At 39.4% G+C, this 10,996-nt stretch overlaps 1 protein-coding gene across 1 annotated transcript; it reads right to left on the bottom strand.

Moving 5' to 3' along the window:
• Nucleotides 1-2,673: 2,673 nt before the first annotated feature.
• On the bottom strand, nt 2,674-9,697 carry LOC108676418 (WD repeat domain-containing protein 83). Its single transcript, XM_047883775.1, has 7 exons — nt 9,334-9,697; nt 8,102-8,237; nt 6,878-6,946; nt 6,633-6,672; nt 5,482-5,614; nt 4,402-4,406; nt 2,674-2,778 (listed from the first exon to the last, which is right to left on the bottom strand). Exons 1-7 carry the CDS (start codon nt 9,428-9,430, stop codon nt 2,674-2,676), a joined length of 585 nt encoding a protein of 194 aa, XP_047739731.1. The 5' UTR covers nt 9,431-9,697.
• Between the last annotated feature and the right edge of the window lie 1,299 nt (nt 9,698-10,996).

Below are 10,996 nucleotides of genomic sequence, written 5' to 3'. Positions count from 1 at the left end.
GAACACGGAACACATGTGGGAACACAGAACACATGTGAGAACACAGAACACATGTGGGAACACAGAACACATGTGGGAACACATGTGGGAACACGGAACACATGTGGGAACACAGAACACATGTGAGAATACAGAACACATGTGAGAACACAGAACACATGTGAGAATACAGAACACATGTGGGAACACAGAACACATGTGAGAACACATGTAAGAACACAGAACAAATGTGAGAACACAGAACAAATGTGAGACCACATGTGTGAACACGGAACACATGTACTCTCATGGGAAAAGAAGAACACATACACATGTAAGAACACGGAACACATGTAAGAACACATGTGAGAACACATGTGTGAACACAGAACAAATGTAAGAACACAGAACACATGCGAGAACACAGAACACATGTGGGAACACGGAACACATGTGAGAACACAGAACACATGTGGGAACACAGAACATATGTGGCAACACATGTGGGAACACGGAACACATGTGGCAACACGGAACACATGTAAGAACACAGAACACATGTGAGAATACAGAACACATGTGGGAATACAGAACACATGTGGGAACACAGAACACATGTGAGAATACAGAACACATGTGGGAATACAGAACACATGTGAGAATACAGAACACATGTGGGAACACAGAACACATGTGAGAATACAGAACACNGTGATGGTAACGATAATGTGACGGTGATGGTAACGATAACGTGACGGTGACGGTAACGATAACGTGATGGTAACGATAACGTGACGGTGACGGTAACGATAACGTGATGGTAACGATAACGTGACGGTGACGGTTACGATAACGTGACGTGACGGTGACGGTAACGTGACGTGACGGTAACGTGACGGTGACATAACAGATATCTCATCACACAGTATAAGCAACTCTATAGAGAGATGCGACAAAGCAGCGACATTACAGTCATTTGATGTCGTCAATTTGTAAGGACACACAAAATATTCATACACATCCGTACATTCTCAAAGACCGACATCTTCCTTCTTAAGGACCGTATTGACATCATTGTATATGCTTGGCTGGATCCTACGGTTCACTGAGCTTGGCTGGTCCCTACGGTTCACTGAGCTTGGCTGGTTCCTACGCTTCACTGAGCTTGGCTGGTTCCTACAGTTCACTGAGCTTGGCTGATTCCTACAGTTCACTGAGCTTGGCTGGTTCCTACGGTTCACTGAGCTTGGTTGTTCACTGAGCTTGGCTGGTTCCTACGGTTCACTGAGCTTGGCTGGTTCCTACAGTTCACTGAGCTTGTCTGGTTCCTACAGTTCACTGAGCTTGTCTGGTTCCTACAGTTCACTGAGCTTGTCTGGTTCCTACAGTTCACTGAGCTTGGCTGGTTCCTACGGTTCACTGAGCTTGGCTGGTTCCTACGGTTCACTGAGCTTAGCTGGATCCTACGGTTCACTGAGCTTGGCTGGATCCTACGGTTCACTGAGCTTAGCTGGATCCTACGGTTCACTGAGCTTGGCTGGTTAGTGGTTCCTACGGTTCACTGAGCTTGGCTGGATCCTACGGTTCACTGAGCTTGGCTGGTTAGTGGTTCCTACGGTTCACTGAGCTTGTCTGGTTCCTACGGTTCACTGAGCTTGGCTGGTCCCTACGGTTCACTGAGCTTGGCTGGTTCCTACGGTTCACTGAGCTTGGCTGGTTCCTACGGTTCACTGAGCTTGGTCGGTTCACTAATGAGGTCCCCCTTAACCCCCCTGCTAATGAGATAACATAGAGTTCATAAAACATTATCAGTCTCAAATAGAAGTATAACATAGAATAAATAATACGTTATCAGTCTCAAGTAGAAGTATAACATAGAATAAATAATACGTTATCAGTCTCAAGTAGAAGTATAACATAGAATAAATAATACGTTATCAGTCTCAAGTAGAAGTATAACATAGAATAAATAATACGTTATCAGTCTCAAGTAGAAGTATAACATAGAATAAATAATACGTTATCAGTCTCAAGTAGAAGTATAACATAGAATAAATAATACGTTATCAGTCTCAAGTAGAAGTATAACATAGAATAAATAATACGTTATCAGTCTCAAGTAGAAGTATAACATAGAATAAATAATACGTTATCAGTCTCAAGTAGAAGTATAACATAGAATAAATAATACGTTATCAGTCTCAAGTAGAAGTATAACATAGAATAAATAATACGTTATCAGTCTCAAGTAGAAGTATAACATAGAATAAATAATACGTTATCAGTCTCAAGTAGAAGTATAACATAGAATAAATAATACGTTATCAGTCTCAAGTAGAAGTATAACATAGAATAAATAATACGTTATCAGTCTCAAGTAGAAGTATAACATAGAATAAATAATACGTTATCAGTCTCAAGTAGAAGTATAACATAGAATAAATAATACGTTATCAGTCTCAAGTAGAAGTATAACATAGAATAAATAATACGTTATCAGTCTCAAGTAGAAGTATAACATAGAATAAATAATACGTTATCAGTCTCAAGTAGAAGTATAACATAGAATAAATAATACGTTATCAGTGTCAAGTAGAAGTATAACATAGAATAAATAATACGTTATCAGTCTCAAATAGAAGTATAACATAGAATAAATAATACGTTATCAGTGTCAAGTAGAAGTATGCTGGCTCACTTGTAGGAAATGTTGGACGTGATCAGGTCCCAGCAATACACGTGGCCGTCCTCTGAGCCGGAGAAGACGTGCGTGTCGCGGTCGTTGAAACAGCATTCAATCTGCGGCGTGATTTTGTTTTATAGAATCTAAACCTCATCTCGAATCTATACCTTTTATAGAATCTATGCCTCAACTCGATTCTATGCCTCATCAGTAGAATCTATGTCTTTTTATAGAATCTATGCCTCGTCTCGAAAATATGCCTATTTATATAATCTATGCCTTTTTATGGAATCTATGCCTCATCTATATAATCTATGTCTTTTTATAGAATCTATGCCTTTTTATAGAGTCTATGTCTCATCTTGAATCTATGCCTTTTATATAATCTATGCTTTTTATATAATCTATGCCTTTTTATGGAATCTATGCCTTTTTATAGTCTATATCTCATCTTGAATCTATGCCTTTTATATAATCTATGCTTTTTATATAATCTATGCCTTTTTATGGAATCTATGCCTTTTTATAGTCTATATCTCATCTTGAATCTATGCCTTTTATATAATCTATGCTTTTTATATAATCTATGCCTTTTTATGGAATCTATGCCTTTTTATAGTCTATATCTCATCTTGAATCTATGCCTTTTATATAATCTATGCTTTTTATATAATCTATGCCTTTTTATGGAATCTATGCCTTTTTATAGAGTCTATGTCTCATCTTGAATCTATGCCTTTTATATAATCTATGCCTTTTATATAATCTATGCATTTTTATAGAATCTATGCCTCATCTTGAATCTAAGCCTTTTATATAATCTATGCCTCATCTATATAATCTATGTCTTTTTATATAATCTATGCCTTTTTATGGAATCTATGCCTCATCTATATAATCTATGTCTTTTTATAGAATCTATGCCTTTTTATAGAGTCTATGTCTCATCTTGAATCTATGCCTTTTATATAATCTATGCCTTTTATATAATCTATGCCTTTTATATAATCTATGCATTTTTATAGAATCTATGCCTCATCTTGAATCTAAGCCTTTTATATAATCTATGCCTCATCTATATAATCTATGTCTTTTTATAGAATCTATGCCGTTTTATGGAATCTATGCCTCATCTATATAATCTATGCCTTTTTATAGAATCTATGCTTCGCCTCATCTCGGTCGAGGTGATTCGGTCCACATACGAAGCATTATATTATTTTATAATTGAGTATAAGACTTGTGGTAGGCAATTAATTTTTTTATAATTTGAGAATAAGCAATGTACTTTATTTTTGGTGCCCGAATATTTTTTTTATTGAGTTTAAGACTTGTGGTGGTCGCAGGACTTGCCAGTTTCATCTCGGTCGCAGTAATGCATGTAGGACAAAACAATACCTACTAGGGTATCTACTTTATAATCTACATTATAATAAAAATATCTACTAATGTGATCTACCTCGACATAAGAAGATCTACCTCATAATCAGACCTGCTTTCAACATCTACCGCATAATTTACCTCATAATCTACCGCATAATCTACCTCATCATCTACCTCATAATCTACCTCATAATCTACCTCATCATCTACCTCATTATAATGAACATTAACATAACTGGCAACATGTCACCACCTCTGTCAACATGAACATAATGAACTTTAACATAACTGGCAACATGTCACCACCTCTGCCGACATGAACATAATGAACTTTAACATAACTGGCAACATGTCACTCCCTCTGTCAACATGAACATAATGAACATTAACATAACTGGCAACATTAACATAACTGTTAATCCGTAATAACTGAACATTAACATAACTGTGAACAACTTTCATAAGTTTTTTCTAGCTCGAACTTTGCAGTCTGAAGCTAATAACTTAACCGAATAGAGGCTTCCGGAGCTTAGAAAATGAAGATACAGATATAATTTATGAAAAAGGGTTCCCATTTAACGAACTTGCGAGTCGTTAAACATAAAAAGATGTATAATATGGGCTAGAGAAATGAATGTTACTGTGTATGTAATTGATGTCAATTCACGTGGACTTTTGGGGCGTGGTAACTTGGATTTTCGTGAGCAGGGCTTTATTATTATTGCCTTTATATTTTTATATATTTATATTTATATATATTATATTATATATATTATATATATATATTATATATATATTTTTATATTTATTGGCTGCCATGCGTTACAGAATCGTTTCTTGCACTTCAAAAAAATATTTCTGACATGCTCAGCGTATCTTTGGTTTTCACACGCAAGTGAAGGATTGATCCGAGAATATTTTGGCAAGAATTTATATCCGAGTCTAAAAAAGAGGCCTGAGACTCTTGTTACCACTCACGTTCTACAGAGTGACCACTCATGCCCCTCTCAGCGCAGCGACCACTCATACCTAGCGGAGTGTCCACTGACGTCTCCTACTCATTCCCCTAACTCACGTCCTCCACTCACGCCTCATTCAGCGACCACTCATACCCCCACGGAACGACCACTCACACCCCACACTCATTCCCCCACTCACGCCCCACAGAGTGCCCACTCATGCCCCACGCAGCGCAGCGACCACTCATATACCTAACGGAGTGACCACTCACGCCACCCACTCATTCCCTCCTCACTCACGCCCCTCACGCCCCTCACGCCCCTCACTCTGTCTCTTATACACATCTAGATGTGTATAAGAGACAGGTCTATATCTATCTCGTTTATGCCTATCTCGCCTATGCCTATCTCGCCTATGCCTATATTTTGCCTATGCCTATCTNTCTAGATGTGTATAAGAGACAGCCCCTCACTCACGCCCCAAGCAGTTGGCAGTGAGGCGGCCGTTCCTGAGGTCGTAGACGCGCGTGTTGCAGTCCAGCGACGCGGAGAGAAGCTCGTGGCCGGCGACGCTCACGGACATCACGCTGTCCTTCGCCTCGTCCAGCACCTGGTTGATGTGTGGCAGAATATCGCTTATTTTCGTGATTAGTTAACAGTCGTTAATGTTATTCGTACGTATAAGGTTAGAAAATCGCTCACTTTCGAAAAAATATCGCTTATATTCCAGTGATAAGTTAACCCTTCTTAATGTTATTCGTACGTATAAGGTTAGAAATGAGAGTTACCGATAGTTGACTACATATTTGTTATCCCTTCGCCTCGTCCAGCACCTGGTGAATGCATGGCAAAATATCGCTTATTTTCGTGATGAGTTAACACTCGTTAACGCTATTCGTACGTATAAGGTTAGAAATGAGAGTTACCGTTAGTTGACAACTTGTTATCCCTTCGCCTCGTCGTGCACGTGGTGAATGTGTGGCAGAATATCGCTTATATTCCAGTGATAAGTTAACCCTCCTTAATGTTATTCATACGTACAGGGTTAGAACTGAGAGTTACCGTTAGTACACTACTTGTTATCACTTCGTATACGGATACATCGGCAGAGAGAATGCATTGCAAAATATCACTCATTTTCCAGTGATACTTTAACATTCGTCAATGTTATTCGTACGTATAAGGTTAGAAATGAGAGTTACCGTTCGTAGACAAAGAGTGATCTAACTACTTACGTATGTAGGTTAACTACTACTAAGGTAAGGTAAGGTTACTACTACCAAGTAGTAGTAACCTTACCTAGAAGTCATCTGATGATTCGTACATTTTGTTCGTAACGAGAGTTAGCGGCAGGCAGAGAGACGCTCATTGCATATGAGTACACAGAAATATCGTTGAGTTCCACTATTCAAATTCCTAATTTATCACGTACTAATTTATTAAGGATGCAAATAATGCAAGACCAGGAGTTTCGCTGAAAAAGGAATGGTTTCAAACCTAATCAACGGATTATTATTTCCCAACTGATCAACGAAGGACATCACCTGTATAGGATCGATCCCTCCTACGCGCCCTGAGGTCCCAGCACCTGTATAGGATCCCTCCTACTCGCCCTGAGGTCCCAGCACCTGTATAGGATCCCTCCTGCGCGCCCTGAGGTCCCAGCACCTGTATAGGATCTGTCTCTTATACACATCTAGATGTGTATAAGAGACACGACTTGTCCAGCCCCCCCGACACGACCAGCCTGCCCATGTCAGCCTCATGTCACACACCATCACCGACTTGTCCAGCCCCCCCGACGCGACCAGCCTGCCCATGTCAGCCTCATGTCACACACCATCACCGACTTGTCCAGCCCCCCCGACACGACCAGCCTGCCCATGTCAGTCTCATGTCCCACACCATCACCGACTTGTCCAGCCCCCCCGACACGACCAGCCTTCAATCTCACCACATATAGCGTACGATATCCATGCTAATTTTGACGCAACATCGCTTATATCGAGATCAATTTCTCTACCACATCATTGTCGTAATAAAGAACTATATATAGTGCGTGACGTCATGTAGCAAGTTGTAATGTGGTCCGGCTCCGACTATAGTGTTGTCAGTCTCTATGCAATAGCCAGTACGAATGGGCCTGACCCCTGCTGTTGTTTGATGTAAGTGCAACGTTCCTTACCTTTACGAATCTAACTTGTTAAGTGTTATACATATCATCTGTTACTGTTATGTTATATTGTTCCGTGTTGCGTTTATAAGTAGTTTACATTAGTTGTTATGTTTCCAGGTAACTGGGCATTTGTTCAGTAAAGCTTGGATTGCCCAAGTTTATTCGATCCTTGATCCCACAACAATTTACTGAACAATATCCCAATGGAAAAATTACTGAAGCCATCGAGACTCGACCTGGATCCTAATTCACCAACGGCATCCAAGGAATGGAAACATTGGAAACGAACGTTCCAGAACTTCATTGCCGAATGTGGAGAAAACGCCCCTGACAAATTGCGAACTTTGATTAACTATGTGTCACACACTGTCTTCGATTTAATTGAAGATTGCCCTACATACGATGACGCCATACGAATCTTGGAAGCGTCTTTTGTTAAAACTCCTAACGAAATATTTGCGAGGCATCTCCTTGCAAGTCGTCAACAGCAATCATCTGAATCTTTGGATGAATTCCTCAGAGAGCTGAAAAGACTTTCTAAAGACTGCAACTTTAAATCTGTAACTGCAGAACAGTATCGCAGAGAAATGATTAGAGATTCATTTATCAAAGGCATTATCTCGCCTAGCATTCGACAGCGCCTTCTCGAGAACAAAACACTTGAGTTACAAGCAGCATATGATCAGGCTTATGCCTTGGAATTAGCTCATCAGAATGCCGAATCCTTTACGCGTCCCACCACGAATACTGTAGCAGTAATTCCTAGTTCGGACGGATTGCTCGATAAAGAGGATCAAAATCAAGCTTCGTCGGTGGCTGCCTTGCCTANCCACATCACTAATCTCACCACCACATCACTAATCACACCCCCACATTACTAATCTCACCCCCACATCACTAATCTCACCCCCCATCACTCACGAGTTATCAGCAGAGCCCCTGGCGTCGAGGACCTCGTAGCCGTGGCCGGCGAAGGTGCAGAGCAGGGCGCCGGTGTGAGGGTTCCACAGCTTCACGGACTTGTCGGACCCGCACGTCAGGCAGTAGCCGCCGTCCACTGCACCAGTTAATATTACTAGTATCTTGATTATTAATAAGCCTATATACGTATTAATATTATCTTGATTATTACTGCGTGGGTTCCACAGCTTCACGGACTTGTCTGACCCGCACGTCAGGCAGTAGCCGCCGTCCACTGCACCAGTTAATATTACTAGTATCTTGATTATTAATATGCGTATATACACGTATTAATATTATCTTGATTATTATACGCTCGTATATACGTATTACTATTATCTTGATTATTACATGTGTGTATACACGTATTAATATTATCTTGATTATTATACGCGTCTATACACGTATTACTATTATCTTGCTTATTACACGCGTGTATATATAAATTGCTATTATTTTTATTAGTACACACTTGTACATTACTATACTGGTGGTTATTCAGTGCATGCGCAAATGAATTAATTTTATCTTGGTTATTCGGTGGACTTATTCCAACTAAGTTCGGATATCATTCGTGTCATTAGGTCTATTTTAGTGGTTTTAGCCTCCCAAATTTAGTTGCACTAGCATGTTAGCGCACTAGTTGTATGCTACAAGGCTTACGTAGAGGCCTTAAATACGTACAGGCCTATTTCTCGTTTGATTGATAGGCTTAGCAGTTAAAGTCGTCAGGGTTCAACTGCCAGAGTTTCGAACTTACAACTATATTATCTAAGTGCTTAGAGGACGACACTTTTGCTGATGACTATTCACCTGATGATTAACTAATTAATAATTGAATAGCAATAAATAATATATTTATTTATATTACGTCCGATGCATGGCCTGGTAGGGTGGACCACATGGCAGGGTAGAATCGGCGACAGGCCTTTGGCCTACACTGTTAGAAAAAACGCGGTCCCACTGGCGTTCTAGTGGCCGGTCGCCCCGTGAAAATAAACTGTTTCACCGTTTTTATCAGATGTTTTACGGATTTCTAGTGCTAAATTAGAATAAAAACGGCGAAACGGTGTTTTTTCACGTGCCAACCGACCACTGAAACGCCGGTATAATACCGTTAACGGTAATTTTTTTAACAGTGTAATAAACGCTGAAACCGCTGTTATTTATTATATTATTAATTATTATCTCACCGTTGAACCTCACGGCCCGCACAGCGCCCTGCTTGCACTCCAGCACGCGCTCCAGCTTCGATGGCAGCGTCGTAGTGTCGGGGTGAGACTCGCCCATTGTGTTGCTCTTTTTTCAATGAATTAATTATTGAAAATATAAATTAGGAACGTGAAATATAAGGATTTGATATTTACAAGATTTTCTTTCGTTGATAATCGATGAGGAATACGGTACAACACAAGCGAAAATTCGAATACTAGAAGTAGAAAATGTGTGAAAAGTGGTCGTTATTTTATTCAGTTTGGAATAAATTTTTCATAATTTAGTCGAGAATTCCGTGTTCCAAGGAGAAGTGAAAATTATACCAATAACACCTGGTGACACTGAAAATAATGATGAAAAGAAGAATTTCAGATCCATAAAATCAGCATAAATAATATCGCAGTTGTAGTTTCCAACGAATCGTATCAGGCATTTCTCAATGCACTTGAGGTCGAGAAATAATCAGTGGGTGATAAATTTCCTAATCTCTTCATGACTTACGTGTAAAGAAATAAATTGCGTTTGTCCGATAGTTGTTAACTAAAGCGAACAATAAACCCCCGTCTCTTCGCAATTTTCTCAAAATGAACCCAACTTTTTTCAAAATGAACCAAATTTTTTTCAAACTGAACACAATTTTTTCAAAATGAACCCAAACTTTTTTCACTTTCGACCTTATCAGAAACGCTTGCTGATGATAAAGGCAGAGGGTACCGCAGGGCTGCCAACATCCCCGTAACTCTGGCACACCAGGCCTCGAAGAGATGGCAACAAAATATGTTGTAATCCATTAACAAATTCCTGCAAGATCATTTAGCAAAAATGACCTCGAATTTTAAATCACGGCCACATCCGTGACATCTAATTTAATTTAAATTGTAAACAAAATATTGTATTACTTATAATTAATTCACAAAGTCTTCATGGGCCGCCAGACCTCCCGAGACCTGGATAAGCAGAGTCCCTTTCGGTTCTTAAAAAAGCGAAGGCGAAGGATTTTACAATAAATAAAAACTTCAAAACTTTGCTAATTCATAACGCCAAGCCATCATTGTCTCCAACATCCATAAGGTACATGACAGAGTTCTTACACACTGTACAAGATTCACGGGTGTAATATATTTCAAATATCCGTTTCAATTATTTGTTATTGCTTTGTGTGAGTAATATATTAAATAGGTATGCATTAATTAATTGTTATTGCTTTGGGTGGTAATAGAAACTGGTCATGGAGAAGGTATAATGAAACATGGAGATACTGTGCCCTCCCCTGCAGCGATATATTTCACAGCAACAAAAGATGGTCGGGTCACTGGGTGCTAACATAATAATGAATATTAACAAGCCGTATTAATATTAACATAAGAACGGAAGGTACGAGGTCGATCAACGTCAATATGTACTAAAGTTAAGACGGGAGATAGAACATAAACACTTCATCCTTCACTTGATACGATAGACGTTAAGACTGACTTAGTCTGCGCTGGGCTCGCGATAGAAAATAATGAAGCAAAAATCGAATTATCAGAACTGGTAAACAAATGAACAAAGTACAGATCTGTCATAAAGTCCAGCTGACAAGATAACATTAAAAAATCATATACATAATTAGATAGCAAGGACCAGCAAGACACGAAACTC

This window comes from Hyalella azteca, unplaced genomic scaffold, assembly GCF_000764305.2.
Source record: "Hyalella azteca isolate HAZT.00-mixed unplaced genomic scaffold, Hazt_2.0.2 contig13675, whole genome shotgun sequence".
In the NCBI taxonomy this organism is placed as follows: Eukaryota; Metazoa; Arthropoda; class Malacostraca; order Amphipoda; family Hyalellidae; genus Hyalella; species Hyalella azteca.
This window is presented reverse-complemented; position numbering and strand designations above follow the sequence as displayed.